The sequence below is a fragment of the Chiloscyllium plagiosum genome, unplaced genomic scaffold (genome assembly GCF_037043375.1).
Source record: "Chiloscyllium plagiosum isolate Xiang-an unplaced genomic scaffold, Cpla_swu_hap1 HiC_scaffold_28, whole genome shotgun sequence".
Lineage (NCBI taxonomy): Eukaryota > Metazoa > Chordata > Chondrichthyes > Orectolobiformes > Hemiscylliidae > Chiloscyllium > Chiloscyllium plagiosum.
In genome coordinates this window covers 7,793,021-7,809,789 of record NW_028270166.1, presented here as the reverse complement: position 1 = coordinate 7,809,789, position 16,769 = coordinate 7,793,021, and the positions used below count along the sequence as shown (strand labels likewise).

Below are 16,769 nucleotides of genomic sequence, written 5' to 3'. Positions count from 1 at the left end.
AGCAAAATACTGCAGATGCTGGAAATCTGAAATTAAAAGAAAAGAGCAAGTACTGGAGAAACTCAGTAGGTCTGGACGTATCTGTGGAGAGAGTCTGGTATGACTCTTCTTCAGACTCTTCATGTTTAAAGTCTCTTCTTCATATCAGAGGGCAGTTAAGAGTCAACCACATTGCTGTGGATCTGGAGTCACATGTAGGCCAGACTAGGTAAGGCTAGTAGATTTTCTTCCATAAATGGCTTTAGTGAGCCAGTGAGCTTCTCACTGAGATTAGTTTTATATTCCAGAGTTTTCACTGAATTCAAATTCCACCAACATTTGAACCCATGCCTCCAAGACCATTGGCCTGAGTTTCTGTATTATGATCAGAGTGCTGCTGGAAAAGCACAGCAGGTCAGACAGCATCTGAGGAGCAGGAAAATCGATGTTTTGGGGAAAAGCCCTTCATCAGAAATGAGACCTCATTCCTGATGAAGGTCTTTTGCCCAAAACATCAATTTTCCTGCTCCTCGGATGCTGCCTGACCTGCTGTGCTTTTCCAGCACCACTCTAATCTTGACTCTAATTTCCAGCATCTGCAGTATCCACTTTCACCTCTCTGTATTACTTATCCAATGATGTTGCCACAATGGCATCATCACCTCATAAATCACTGAACCATTATCATTTTTTAATTCATTGGTGTTTTGGATGTAGGTTTGCTCACTGAGCTGGAAGGTTCATTTTCAGTCGTTTTGTCACCATGCTAGGTAACATTATCAGTGAGCCTCCAGAAGAAGCATGGGTGGTATGGCTCACTTTCTATTGATGGGTTTAGGTTTCCATTACCATTGTAACCAGTACTCTATCAACAAACACATTGACTTGGGTCCCATTTACTACCCCTGAGAAAAGGAACAGGAAATGACATCACCACTGGAAATGACATCGCCGCCAGAAATGACATCATCAGTTCAAGGACACCTAAATACATAAATAGAAAGTGGGCCATACCACCAGAGGCTCACTGGTGATGCTACCTAGCATGGTGACAAAACATCTGAAAACGAACCTTCCAGCTCAGTGAGCAAACCTAATTCCAGAAGCTCAGCCTGAGCTACAAGTCTTCTCAAAACTCACAATTCTGATACACACACACACACACACACACACACACACACATATACTGACTGCCACATTCCATACCGTCATAGAATTAAACAGCACAGAAACAAACCCTTCGGTCCAACTTGTCCATGCTGACATAATCCCAAACTAAACTAATCCCACCTGTCCATATCCCTCCAAACCTTTCCTATTCATGTATCCATCCAAATGTCTTTTAAATGTTGTAATTGTACCCACATCCACCACTTCCTCAGGAATTTCATTCCACACATGAAACACTCTCTGTGTAAAAAATTTGCCACCATGTATTTTTTTAAAATCTCTCTCCTCTCACCTTTAAATGTGCCCCCTATTCTTGAAATCCCCCATCCTATCTATGATTTTATGAACTTCTATTAGGTCACCTCTCAACTTCCTATGCTCCGGTGAAAAAGAATCCCATCCTATTTAAACCTTTCTTTATAATTCAAACCTTCCATACCCACATTTCTAAGGTGAGTCATTGGCTATTACATCTTTTGGAAGTCTCTTTGAGACTTCCAAAAGATGTGATAGGCACTACGGAAATCATTTGAGATCACTGAATCCGAAACAGAACAAGATTAGAGCTGTGACCTTCCTCACTCACCTCTCCCAACCCAGTTTTATTCCTCTATGAATTCAGTGCAAGTACCTTGCCCAAGACTGAGATGAATTTAAGATGCCTCTCTTCAAAGAAACTGGAATCATCCTGTTTCCTCATGTCCACAAAACGCCAGAATCCATCAGTACTGGGGAGGTCAGTGGGTGACAGGTCACACAGCCGTTCATAGTCTGCAATCAGACAAAGACATTAATAACACTAGGAGCTTAACGCAGGGTAGAATTCTGACCTTTCACATCCAGGGTCTTATACAATACCAGCCTCAGCTAATAGGTTATAAATCATGCTCAGCCCTATGAGGTTAGTCTTTTCTAGCTCAGCAGAGTTTCTGTTGTAATATCAAACTGCTTCTAAATTGGCATCAACTGTTAGGAAATGATGACTGTGTTCAAGCCCAAAGTGTCTGAGATTGGGGGTGAGACATGCCAATGGGGGCAGTTAGAGGGAGCACTACTCTGCCTCCAATCCTGTGCTGCACCAGCCTGGGGAGTTTTATTTAATCATGGTATTAGCACACTAGAGAGAGGTGACCCAAGTTTAGGAAGCTGAGATGTGGAAACGGTTTGGACAGAGATGAGAAATGGTAAAGGCGTGAAGTCACTTTTGAGAGTGGTGTACAGGCCCCTGCCTAACAGTTACCACACAGTTAGGTGGGTCATGAAGGATGACATAATGGTGGCTTGTTGGAAAGGCATTACAATAGTCTTGGGAGATTTGAACTTACATTTTTGAATGGAAAAGTCAGGTGGGCAAAGGTAGCCGAGGTGAGGAGTTGATGGAATGTTTCCAAATAGTTTCACAGAACAATAATAGAATTGCACGCAATATTCCAACAGTGGCCTAACCAATGTCCTGTACAGCCATAACATGACCTCCCAACTCCTGTACTCAATACTCTGACCATTTCCAGGGCAGAAATGACTAACACGAGGGATCATAGTTTTAAGCTGGTTGGAGGAAAGTATAGAGGGGATGTCAGAGGCGGGTTCTTTACACAGAGAGTTGTGAGAGCATGGAATGCATTGCCAGCAGCAGTTACGGAAGCAGGGTCATTGGGGGGGACATTTAAGAGACTCCTGGACATGCATATGGTCACAGAAATTTGAGGGTGCATACATGAGGATCAGTGGTCGGCACAACATCGTGGGCTGAAAGGCCTGTTCTGTGCTGTACTGTTCTATGTTCTATGTTCAATAAAGGAAAGCATACCAAACGCCTTCTTCACTATCCTACCTACCTGCGACTCTACTTTCAAGGAGCTATGAACCCGCACTCCAAGGTCTCTTTGTTCAGCAACACTCCCTAGGACATTACCATTAAGTGTGTAAGTCCTGTTAAGATTTGCTTTCCCAAAATGCAGCACCTTGCATTTTTCTGAATTAAACTCCATCTGCCATTCCTCAGCTCATTGGCCCATTTGACAATGATCCCGTATTGCTCTGAAGTAACCTTCTTCGCTGCCCACTACACCTCCAATTTTGGTGTCAGCTGTAAACTTGCTAACTGTACCTCTTATGTCCATATCCAAATCATTAAAGAAAAACAGAAACTGCTGGAAAATTTCAACAGCCCTGGCAGCATCTATGGAGAGGAATCAAAGTTAACATTTCGGGTCGAGTGACCCTTCGAAGGATCCTTTTGCTGTGGATCTGAGTCTGTTCTTTTTAAACTTAAATACAGGAAATTATAAGGACAAACAGAGAATCAGCAATTATTTTAAAAGATAGATCAGTGGAGATACCATGTCAGTTACTCAAGGGGATATTTCTGAGTATGTAGAATAAATAACTTTCCAACAAGGAAGAAAATAGTTCAAAGGACTGACCTATCACTTGTGGTTAACTCGAAATGTTAAAGATGGTATCAAACTAAAGGGAAAAGCACAAAATTGTGTAAACATAAGTGACAGGTTAGAAAATGGATAGAACATAAAAAGCAGCAAAGTATGACCGAAATTTAATAAAGAGGGACAAGTTAGAGACTGCAAGAAAGCTACTCCGAAAAATAAAAATAGTCAGAGTTTCGGTAATAATTTAAAAAATAAGAAATAACAAAGTCAGCTTTGGTCCTACTGAGAGCGAGACTGGAGGATTACTAACAGAAAATAAGGAAATAGCAGATGAATTGAACAGGTGTTTTGTATGTGTCCTCAACTGTGAAAAAAATAAAGACAACATTGCAGAAGCAGCAATAAATCAGGAAATGGAAGGAAGGGAGGATCTTAAGAGAATCACAGTTTCTACAGAAATGGTGCTGAGAATGTTGTTGGAGCTGTGGACTGGCACACGTCTGGATCCTGATCGGCTTCCACACTATTACTAAAAACTATTAAAAAGCAGAAAATTCACCACAAAAGGAGGATAAATTGCAGAACACTTCATTAAACCTTTACTCATATAAGTGGTTTTCCACACGACCTCATCTACCTTGCAATGTTACTTTCACAGGAATGAAAAATAACTCTACAGAGGCCAGAAACCCCGACAACAAGTCACCCTTTATTTACACAAACACTGCTCTGACCAGCCAGCTCAGAGCCAGTCCTTAGGATGAGGGGACTTCTGAATGTCCTGTTTATTTATCTTTCTTTTTTAAAATTTTTCTCTCCCCCACTACTGTCTGACAGCAGTAGTGCTTATTTTTCCCCAGCACCCATGTCGTGTGTGTGCAGGTGAATGTCCTGTTTATATCTGTTAGCCAGGGCTCCCTGATTGGCTGTTAAAGGTTCACAACCCCAATCAAGGATCCCAGTCAATGAGGTTCACTTGGCCCTCTTTCCACTCACTATGGGGGGGTTTATTAGAGAGAGAGAGAGAGAGAACTGCTGCTGGTTTAACCTGAGGGTCACCATATCTCAGGTGAGGAGGAGAGGTTGAGAAGGAGGGTCTCTCTGTGGTAACCTCAGTTGGTGCAGGAATTGATCCCACGCTGTAGGCTAATGCTAGGGCAGGAATCTGGTTACCTGATGTGTTCAGTTTGTTGAGTTCCCTGATGATCGCTCTGAAAGATGGGCGCTGATAGGGCTCATAGTTCATGCACTGGTTGATGAGGTTGGCAAGCTCTGTCCACCTGGGAGCAGGAAGCTGGAGTCCGTCTTCATAAAACTGCAGTTTCTGTACGATCAATGGGATAAAAGACCTGATTCATTAAAAAAACACACAATTGCAAGTCTATCCCCAGTGCAGTTTTTATTTCCTGATGGTTCCCACACTCCGCAGCTGATCTGCTCGGGTCAGACTCCTGCCCAGTGGCTGAAGGGGAGATCTGCCCAGTGAGAAATTCAATAATTGAGTCAGTCAGACAAGAGAGCTCCCAGCTTAATCCCAGCTCTCCAACTGAGCTGCTGTGACTCAGTGAGCAGTGTTACCTATGTCTACACCTGAAGGTTATGTTTTCTAACTTCACCCCCAAGACAATAATGTAGGCTGACACTCCTCGTGCAGTACTGATGGAGTGCTGCACTCTCTCAGGTTCTGTCTTTCAGATGTGATATTAAACTGAGTTCCCAGCTACCCTCTTCCATGGATATATCTCCTTTTGGGGGATTCTCACTTGGTACTTAGAAGCTGTGATAGGTGCCACGTCAATGCAAACTTTTCGTTAAGCAAATAGGGAATAGTTCATTCCTTGACTATCTTAAATCAGGAAAGGAGGATACTCAGCCAGGCTCCTTTGCCTGGTCCATTTTCATCGAGCTGTGAGGGAACCTGCATGTAGATTGCAAAAGGACAGAGTGCTTATGATGCCTCCTACAGTTGGGCAGCTGCCAGCATTCTGTGTGTACACACATGGAGGAGTAATGAGCACCTGCATGAGATCAGGTGTTAAACAACATGGCAGCCAAATGGAGACAATGGGTTAGAAAGGGAAGAATAAAGAAAGAGATTGGCCAGGGACTTTGGAAACATAAATGGAAAGGAACACATACACACAATATTTTTCTGTTCTCTGTAACATGCATAGGAGTAATTACTCCATCTACAGTTATAGTGTCACAGAGATGTACAGCAATGAAACAGACCCTTCAGTCCAACTCGTCTATGCCGACCAGATATCTTAATCTAATCTATTCCCATTTACCAGCACTTGGCTCATATCCCTCAAACCCATCCAGATGCCTTTTAAATGTAACTGTACCAGCCTCCACCACTTCCTCTGGCAGATCATTCCACACACGCACCACCCTCTGAGTGAAAAAGGTTCCCCCTTCAGTCCCTTTATGTCTTTCCCCTCTCACCCTAAACCTATGCCCTCTAGTTCTGGACTCCCCAACCCCAGGGAAAAGACCTTGTCTATTTACCCTACGCATGCCCCTCATGATTTTATAAACCTCTATAAGGTCACCCCTCAGCCTCCGATGCTCCAGTGAAAACAGTCCCAAGCCTGTTCAACCTCTCCCTGCAGCTCAAACCCTCCAACACTGGCAACATCCTTGTAAATCTTTTCTGAACCCTTTCAAGTTTCACAACATCTTTCTGATAGGAAGGAGACCAGAATTGCACGCAATATTCCAAAAGTGGCCTGACCAACATCTTGTACAGTTGCAGCATTGTGTTTCTCTGTCATATACACAAAATCTGTTGTAGATAAAAGTACACAATACCTGCTATTTCCTATGTCATACACAGGTGATGCTATTCCCTATAATATATCTGTAATGTAATATAATATGATGCAACATAATACACTATTTACCTTATAGTATATATAGGGTTAGCTCTCTGCTAATATATATACTGACCAGAAAACTATAAGAGGCCATTCAGCCCCTTGAGTCTGTCCTGCCATTCAATAAAATCATAATTGATCAGATAACCCTCAACTTCACTTTCCTGCCAATTCCCCATAACTCTTGATTCCCCTTACTGATTTTCATTTTTGAACATACTTAGTGATCTAGCCTCGACAGCCCTCTGTGGGAAAGAATTCCACAGACTCACCACACTCAGAGAGAAGATATTCCTCCTCATCTCTGCCTTAAATGTGTGATCCCTCATTCAGAGATTATAATCTGGTCCTAGACTCACCCACAAGGGAAACCAATCTTTCCACATCTGCCCCGTCAAACCCTCAAAGAATTTTATATGTTTTAATAAGGAAACTTGCCATTCCCCCATATTGAGAGAAAACCTTTATTGAAACATACAAGATTCTTAGCATAAAGGTGGATAAATCCCCAGGACCGGATCAGGTGTACCCGAGAACTCTGTGGGAAGCTAGAGAAGTGATTGCTGGGCCTCTTGCTGAGATATTTGTATCATCGATAGTCACAGGTGAGGTGCCGGAAGACTGGAGGTTGGCAAACGTGGTGCCACTGTTTAAGAAGGGTGGTAAGGACAAGCCAGGGAACTATAGACTGGTGAGCCTGACATCAGTGGTGGGCAAGTTGTTGGAGGGAATCCTGAGGGACAGGATGTACATGTATTTGGAAAGGCAAGGACTGATTAAGGATAGGAGTTTAGATCAGAGTGGTGCTGGAAAACCACAGCAGGTCAGGCAGCATCCAAGGAGCAGGAAAATTGACGTTTCGGGCAAAAGCCCTTCATCAGGAATGGAGGCAAGGAGCCTCCAGCGTGGCGAGATAAATGGGGGGTGGGGGGATCTGGGGAGAAGGTAGCAAAGAGTACAGTAGGTGATTGCGGATGGGGATGGAGGTGATAGGTCAGAGAGGAGGGTGGGGGAAGGTAGGGATAGTCAACATGGCTTTGTGCATGGGAAAACCTGTTTGAGTTTTTTGAAGAAGTAACAAAGAAGATTGATGAGGGCAGAGCAGTAGATGTGATCCATATGGACTTCAGTAAGACGTTCGACAAGGTTCCCCATGGGCGACTGATTAGCAAGGTTAAATCTCACGGAATACAGGGAGAACTATCCATTTGGATACAGAACTGGCTCAAAGGTGGAGGACAGAGGGTAGTGGTGGAGGGTTGTTTTTCAGACTGGAGGCCTGTGACCAGTGGAGTGTCACAAGGATTGGTGCTGGGTTTGCTACTTTTTGTCATTTATATAAATTATTTGGATGTGAGCATAAGAGGTACAGTTAGTAAGTTTGCAGGTGACACCAAAATTGGAGGTGTAGTGGACAGCGAAGAGGGTTACCTCAGATTACAACTGGATTTTGACCAGATAGGCCAGTGGGCTGAGGAGTGGCAGATGGAGTTTAATTCAGATAAATGCGAGGTGTTGCATTTTGGCAAAGCAAATCTTGGCAGGACTTATACACTTAATGGTAAGATCCTAGGGAGTGTTGCTGAACAAAGAGACCTTGGAGACCTAGTTCATAGTTCCTTGAAAGTGGAGTCGCAGGTAGATAGGATAGTGAAGAAGGCATTTGGTATGCTTTCACTTATTGGTCAGAGTATTGAGTGCAGGAGTTGGGAGGTCATGTTGCAGCTGTACAGGACATTGGTTAGGCCACTGTTGGAATATTGCATGCATTTCTGCTCTCCTTCCTATTGGAAAGATGTTGTGAAACTTGAAAGGGTTCAGAAAAGATTTACAAGGATGTTGCCAGGGTTGGAGGATTTGAGCTATAGGGAGAGGCTGAACAGGCTGGGGCTGTTTTCCCTGGAGCGTCGGAGGCTGATGGGTGACCTTATAGATGTTTACAAAATTATGAAGGGCATGGATAGGATAAATAGGCAAAGTCTTTTCCATGGGGTCAGGGAATCCAGAGCTGTTGTGGTTCTGTTCGCCGAGCTGGGAATTTGTGTTGCAGTTGTTTTGTCCCCTGTCTAGGTGACATCCTCAGTGCTTGGGAGCCTCCTGTGAAGCTTCTGTGATCTTTCCTCCGGCATTTATAGTGGTTTGTCTCTGCCGCTTCCGGTTGTCAGTTCCAGCTGTCCATTGCAGTGGTCGGTATATTGGGTCCAGGTCGATGTGCTTATTGATTGAATCTGTGGATGAATGCCATGCCTCTAGGAATTCCCTGATTATTCTCTGTTCTCTATTCTCAAACAGAGAATAACCAGGGAATTCCTAGAGGCATGGCACTCATCCACAGATTCAATCAATAAGCACATCGACCTGGACCCAATATACCGGCCACTGCAGCGGACAGCTGGAACTGACAACTGGAAGTGGCAGAGACAAACCACTATAAATGCCGGAGGAAACATCACAGAAACGCTTCACAGGAGGCTCCCAAGCACTGAGGATGTCACCTAGACAGGGGCCGAAAGGTCTGCAACACAAATTCCCAGCTCGGCGAACAGAACCACAACAACGAGCACCCGAGCTACAAATCTTCTCCCAAACTTTGAATCCAGAATTAGAGGGCATAGGTTTAGGGTGAGAGGGGAAAGATATAAAAGAGACCTAAGGGGCAACTTTTTCACACAAAGGGTGGTACGTGTATGGAATGAGCTGCCAGAGGATGTGGTGAAGGCTGGTACAATTGCAACATTTAAGAGACATTCGGATGGGTATATGAATAGGAAGGGTTTGGAGGGATATGGGCAGGATGCTGGCAGGTAGAACTAGATTCAGTTGGGATATCTGGTCAGCATGGACGGGTTGGACCGAAGGGTCTGTTTCCATGCTGTACATCTCTATGACTCTATGACTCTATGAGTTGACAGGGGAGTTTCAGAGCAAGAGTGTAGTGCTGGAAAAGCCCAGCAGGTCAAGCAGCATCTGAAGAGCAGGAGAATTGATGTTTTGGGCATAAGTGCTTATGCTTGAAATGTCGATTCTCCTGCTCCTCAGATGCTACCAACCTGCTGTGCTTTTCCAGTACCACACTCTTGACTCTAATCTCCAGTCCTCTCTTTCTACCAATGGAGTTTAGGTTAGATTCCCTACAGTGTGGAAACAGCCCTTCGGCCCAACCAGTCCACACCGACCCTCCGAAGAGCAACCCAGCCAGACCCACTTCCCTCTGACTAATACACCTAACACTATGGGCAATCTAGCCTGGCCAATTCACATTGCTGCACATCTTTGGACTATGGGAGGAAATCAGAGCACCCGGAGGAAACCCATGCAGACACAAGGAAACTGTACAAACTCCTTACAGACAGTCACCCGAGGCTGGAATCGAACCTGGGTCCCTGGTGCTGTGAGGCAGCAGTACTAACCATTGAGCCATCATGCCACCCACTAAGTTGATATTTCTCCATAAAATACAAAGTCCTATTCCCTGTAATATATGTGCGAGTTAGCTATTCTGAATTATGTATTTGGATTGGGCTGTGAAATTTCTTATACTTATAAGGCTGTAGGACCAAATACATTTGTTGATTTTTCCCAGTCTTGAACTCTCCTACTGAATAGCTCCAGATCAAAATCTATTCAAAAGTTAAAAAACTAGCAGTTGACTGCTCCAGACCCGTCTTGGCTCCATGTTGTAAAGAGGAATGTCTCCTCCACTGAATATCTCCCAGAGAGTTGTCCCAAAACTCCACTTGTCTGATTCTAGAGCCAGATGGTCAGTTCTGTCGATACACTCAGGAGCTGTCCAGGGGATCCTGTCGATGCGCACTGTGGAAGAAACACAGTTAGATATTAGCTTCACCTTCACATAGGAATGGCGGGATACCTTTCACTGAAAGACTGGAGTGACTGGGCTTGTATACCCTTGAGTTTAGAAGACTGAGAGGGGATCTGATTGAGACATAAAAGATTATTAAAGGATTGGACACTCTGGAGGCAGGAAACATGTTTCCGCTGATGGGTGAGTGCCGAATCAGAGGACACAGCTTAAAAATACGGGGTAGACCATTTAGGACAGAGATGAGGAGAAACTTCTTCACCCAGAGAGTGGTGGCTGTGTGGAATGCTCTGCCCCAGAGGGCAGTGGAGGCCCAGTCTCTGGATTCATTTAAGAAAGAGATGGATAGAGCTCTCAAGGATTGTGGAATCAAGGGCTATGGAGATAAGGCAGGAACAGGATACTGATTAAGGATGATCAGCCATGATCATATTGAATGGTGGTGCAGGCTCGAAGGGCAGAACGGCCTACTCCTGCACCTATTGTCTATTGTCTATAAATTACCACCTCCACCAACAGGCTGGACATTAAAGAGCATGGAAACACACACACCTCGAAATTCCCATCGGAATCAAGCAGCAACTTAACCTGGGCACAGCTTCTGAAGAAGTTTCATGATGGACTCGAAACATTAACTCTGTTTCTCACTTCACAGATGCTGCCAGCCCTAATGCGTTTCTCCATTGTGTCCTCTGCATTTCAGATTTCGAGCATCTGCAGTAATTTGTTTGAACCTGATCACTCCTTCATTGTTGCTGGATCAAGATTCTGGAACTCTGTATCAAACAGCACAGTGGGAGCACATGCACCTCACAGTATGCACTAGTTCAGGAAAACCTCCATCACCTTTTCTGTCAAATGGGATTCCAATCATGTCAGCGTCAACACCCACATCCATAGAGTTATGTAGTCATACAGCACAGAAATAACTTTGATCCAATTTATCCATACTGACCAAGATTCCCAAACTAAACCGCATTTGCCAGTGTTTGGCCCATATCCCTCTAAATGCTTCCTATTCGTGTACCAGTCAAAATGTCTCTTAAATGTTGTACCTGTACCTGCATCTACCACTTCCTCTGGCAGTTCATTCCACATGTGTGAAAAAGTTGCCCCTCATGTCCCTTTTAAATCTTTTTCCTCTCACCTTAAGATTATGCCCTCTAGTTCTGAACTTCCCCTACCTTATGCCAGGTACGAATATTCATCAAAAAGGGCATTGCAAGCACATCCCTGTCATATACACAGGGCTGATATGTGTCAACATTATGTTGTTTAGCATTGAGATGAACTATCTCTTCCTAACCAATAAAAAGGTACCATGATCAATGACATGGCTTCTGTGCCAAGTTCTCTCAATCTCTTACCTTCAATTGGCAGGATTGTGATGCTGACTCCGGGGTCACTCAGTTTGATAAATGGAGGGATCCCTTCTACCGCATCCCCTTCGCGGGTCAGCAGGACATTCTTTGCAGAGACGTTGCAGTGGACAATGTGTCTGTCCTCCTGTCAAGGAGAACGCCTCATGTTAAACTGAGTGTCGATGAGGGCTTGAAGCTGAACATAGCTGGGTCGGTGAGGACAACATTGAGAATCTGGCGATTCTTGGAGAGGAGGGTTCAGAGGGTAATGGAAATGAAGCTAAGTGTGGGAGTTGCGTTAGTGTGCTCGAGGAGTCCAGGATAAATAAGGCACGCACAGGTGGAGGGAAAGTAGAGAAATGATATCAGGCTGTATTTCCTCACTTAATGCTGTGATTAATGATAGGAAGGAGTTACCGAGGAAGGCTAACTGGGCCCCAGACTACTTCATCAAATAGCTTGGGTCTTGAATGGGAAAATTGTAGGATTGGCATTCTGAGGACAAATTAAATGGATCCAAGAATTTATTTTATCCAAACCATCATTCTGATACTAACAGCTTCATTGTCATAGTCAACCCAATTTAGTTTCACAAAATTGTAGAATAATATAATGAAGGAGCCAGGCCATTAGGCCCATCATACTATTCTGGACCTTAAGAGAAATCCAGATAGGCCCACTCTCTGCTCTTTCTCCATATCTTGGCATTTTTTGTCTCATGTGATATTTATCCGATGCCACTCTGAAGGCTACTATTGAATATATATCCACCCCTGAAAGGCAGTGCTTTCTCGATCCCAGCCACTCATTGTGTAGAAATGTCTTTCCACATGTAAATCTAGGGAGAGAATTCCAGGATTTTGACCCAATGATATGAAGGGATGGCAATATATTTCTAAATCAGATTGGTGAGTGCCTTGGAGGGAAATTTGAGGGGATGGTGTTCCCATGTATCTGCTGCCCTTGTCCTTTTACATGGAAGCAGTCATGGGATTGGAATGTGTTGTCTGAGGGTCTTTGGTGAACCTCTGCAGTGCATCTTGTAGATAGTACACACTGCTGCTGCTGAGTGTTGGTGGTGGAGGGAGTGGATGCTTGTTGTGATGGTGCCAATCAAGCGGGGGCTGCTTTGTCCTGGATGGTGTCAAGCTTCTTGAGTGTTGTTGGAGCTGCCCCCATCCAGGGCAAGTAGGGAGTGTTCCATCACACTCTTGACTTGTGCCTTGTAGATGGTGGACAGGCTTTGGGGAAATTGGGAGATTAATTGTTCACTGCAGCCTCTGACATCATATATTTTTAAGTGTAGTCACAGTTGTGATGATAAAAGAGCACAGCAAGATCAGTTAAATGACCTGAGGATTTATTTTAGCAGAAAGTGAAGAGTTCAGAATCGAGAGTGTGATGCTGGAAAAGCACAGCAGGTCAGGCAGCATCCGAGGAGCAGGAGAGTTGATGTTTTGGGCATTAGCCCTTCATCAAGAATTCCTGATTAAAGGGCTCATTCCTGATGAAGAGCTCATGCTCGATACGTTGACTCTCCTGCTCCTCGGATGCTGCCTTACCAGCTGTGCTTTTCAAGCACCACACTCTTTGACTGAGAATTTATTTTGGTTCTGTTGTTCTGAGTTAAACCTTTAGTCTGGGAACCTTGGTAAACTACCCACCCAGAACTCTACCTATCCCTGTTTTGTACATGAACATGGGAAATAGCTAGAAACTAGGAGCAGGAGTAGGCCATTCAGCCCATCAAGTCTGCTCTCCCATTCTATATGATCAAGGCTGATCCTCTATCTCAACGACGTATTCTCATTCCTTCCTCTCCCATTTGTGTATTTAAAATCTAAACGAAAATTTATGTCTTTCATGAATTTATTCAGTGGCTTAGCCCCTACTGTCTCCTACTGTAGAGAACGAGGAGCAGGAGGAGGCTACTCAGTCCATTGAGTGTGTTCTGCTGTTCAATACGATTCTGACTCATCCAGTTATTCCACAACCACATCCCAATAACCTTTCACCTCTGTGCATGTTGCAAATTTTTCTACTTCTGCCATAAAAACCTTCATAAAGCTTGCTTCCCCCACCCATTTGAGATCCAAAGCCTTATTGCCCTCCATAAGAAAAATGCTTTCCGTTATTTCTGTCTAAAATGGGTGACTCCGAGGAACTGGGAACATCCAACAATGAGATAAGCGACTATTGTGTGTTGTAATACCTACCAGGAAATTCATGGCGTAAGAAAGTTGCTTCGCAACTTCCAGCTTCCAACTGATGTTGACACAGCTTTTGTTTCTGTTTTTTTTTAAGTACATGTCCAGGGCTCCGTATTTCATATACTCCTGCACCATGATATCTGCAAAGTGAAAGAGAGAAAAATAAAAGGGCAGTCATTGAGTGGCTATGGAGTGGAGCACCTGAAGAAGGTTTTGTATTTGAATAGAAGTGTAAAGTAGCTGTTTTGAAGGCTTTTATAACTTAATGTGGTCGCCCTTCCACTAATAACACCCATTAATATTGCCATTTGCTGAAGAGAGCCCTTGACATCTCCACTCTTTGTGTATAAAAGAATATTCTAATTTCACTCCTAAGGTCTAGCATAATAACACTGCCCCAATCTTAGATTCCTTACTATACCTTACTATAGTACCCAGACCTTACTATACTCCTCAACCTGTGGAAATACTTTCTCCCTATCTACCTTACCTAAAGTTTAACACCATGTGATTAGCCATTTAGGACTTAGATGAGGAGAAGTATTCTCACCCAGAGAGTGAAGAACCTGTGGAATTCATTGCTACTGAAAGTGGTTGAGGCAAAACATTGAATGTTCGCAAGATATGGAAATGTTGGTGTTGGACTGGGGGTGACAAAGTCACACGACATCAGATTATAGTCCAACGGGTTTATCTGAAACGGACGAAGGAACAGCGTTCCAAAAGCTTGTGATTTCAAATAAACCTGTTGGACTATAACCTGGTGTCATGTGACTTCTGAATGTTTTCAAGATGGAGTTAGACATAGTTGGCAAGGTGAAAGGGATAGGAAGAAAGTGGGGAGAAGGGACTGAATGGAGAGTGTGGTGCTGAAAAAGCACATTAGGTCAGGCAGCATCCAAGGAGCAGGGAAGTCGATGATTTGGGCATAAGCCCTTCATCCGGAAAATTCCTGATGTAGGGCTTATGCTCGAAACATTGATTCTCCTGCTCCTTGGATGCTGCCTGACCCGCTGTGTTTTTCCAGTACCACACTCTCTACTCTGATCTCAGCATCTGCAGTCCTCACTTTCTCCTAGGATAGGGCTGAGTCTGATAATTATCCATGAGAAAGAGAAAGAGAGAAAGTGGGAGAGATACTGAGGACCATAGTGACAGCAAAATGTTAGCATCTGATGAATGGCACATTGGACTGGTGAGGGTAAATGGCTTCCCCTTATTCCCGTGCCACCGTGCTGTATGTTATAATGAAGACTTTTGCTGATTCACGCTTTAAAATAATTTGAGTGGTTAATTGTTGGAAAAAGGTAGGAAAGAACAATTCAGTCAAACCCCATGGACATTACAGGACTTACTGTCATTGCTGACTGCACAGATTCCATAAACCAGGATTAGATGCTTATGGGAAATTTGACTCATGATGCTTGCTGCTTCAAAGAATGACTATAAGAGTAAAGAAGAGTTCAGTTAGTCAGTTATAATGACAGAGGTAGATATCTCCAATTGCCTCCAGCAATATAATCACCTCCCAACTCTTTTGTTTCTCTACCTGGCTCCCACTGGCAGGGTTAGGCTGATGAATAGACTCTCTTACTTCAAAAGATGTTGATCTTGCTAATATTAGGCAAAAAAGCTGTGGATGCTGTAAATCAGAAATAAAAAAACAGAAGTTGCTGGAAAAGCTCAGCAGGTCTGGCAGCATCTGTGAAGGGAAAGCGGGTCCGGTGACCCTTCCCCTTCACATTCATCTTGCTCTGGTGCATCCCCTGTGCAGCTGTAACCTTGCATACCCCGTTCTGCCTCAGTACCCCATGATCTATACATCCTTGTTTGCTATGATCTGACTGTACCACTTGCAAAACAAAAGTTTTCACTGTACTTAGGTACACGTGACTACAATAAATCGAATCAAATCACTCAAAATTCCTTGAGTGCCTAACTGTGGATTTCCACCTGTCTCCTTTACCTCTCGAGATTTTCTTTGGCTATGTTTTGAGTTGTCATTCATCATCCTTCAATATCCATTTTCCTTACTGAAGTCTCCATAATTCAGTAACCATTTCAAATATCAATGGGCTAGAAGATGCTACTTAGCCCCTTAATAATACGCCCCTGGATACCTTAACCTCGCAAAAGTATATCCACCCCTTTTATCACTCAGTTGCAAAATCTCTTTTGGGGAGTCACTTCAAGATTTTTTTTACTAATCCCCACACTAGATTCTGAACAGTTTAGTTTAATATCCTCCTCACCCTGATCAATTCAATCAGATCACTTTTCAATCTTCTGAAGTCTGCTGTTTATCGCCCCTGAATGGAGAGATGATGGAATTACCTCAGAGTAGTTCCTGTGCGTGTGATCCAGGACTTTCAATAAAACATCCATCTGGTTAAAATAATCATCCGCGTTTCCTTTTCTTATTCCTTTGAAGATCTTTGTAAAGGAGCCTTGACCCAGACTCTCACCCTGTTGTGATTGAAGAAAAGCCCAACTGTTAGTTCAGAATGGCTTCCATTCCCGTCTTAGGCACTGGATTGCCACAGCTCACTACGTCCCTGGCTCCTTCCTCCCATGGGGCTTCAAGACAGCACCATTCAGAAGGGGGCATTCCTGCTACAGGTTAGAAAGATATCCAATCACCAGCAACTTCTGAGCTGTGAGCAGTACCACCTGGAAAATTAAGAGAAGCAGTCCCTTTTCATCGTGAAACTCAACATTGTGAACTGCTCTCCACATCACTCATCATCCTGATTTGCAACTTGCCATTTCTGCACCATCTCTGGGTCAAAATCCTCAAACTCCCTCCCTAACAGCATACTGGGTGTCACTGCAGACCATGGACTGCAGCAGTCCAAGAAGGCAGCTCATCACCACGTTCTCAAAGCGCAACTAAGGATGGACAATAAATACTGGCCCAGCCTGCGACACCCATGTTCCATGAACGAACGCAGGAAAGC

At 43.9% G+C, this 16,769-nt stretch overlaps 1 protein-coding gene across 2 annotated transcripts in view; it reads right to left on the bottom strand.

Annotated features, from left to right (window-relative positions):
- The window catches only part of LOC122565442 (tyrosine-protein kinase JAK2-like), a 117,933-nt gene that overhangs the window by 17,586 nt on the left and 83,578 nt on the right, over positions 1-16,769 (bottom strand). For both annotated transcript variants that reach the window (XM_043721426.2, XM_087975964.1), the window contains exons 12-18: positions 16,147-16,278; positions 15,168-15,255; positions 13,819-13,952; positions 11,609-11,747; positions 10,080-10,231; positions 4,713-4,863; positions 1,781-1,920 (exon numbers count right to left, since the gene is read on the bottom strand). In XM_043721426.2, coding sequence (XP_043577361.2) covers positions 1,781-1,920; positions 4,713-4,863; positions 10,080-10,231; positions 11,609-11,747; positions 13,819-13,952; positions 15,168-15,255; positions 16,147-16,278 — 936 coding nt within the window. The remainder of the gene's footprint in view (positions 1-1,780; positions 1,921-4,712; positions 4,864-10,079; positions 10,232-11,608; positions 11,748-13,818; positions 13,953-15,167; positions 15,256-16,146; positions 16,279-16,769) is intronic.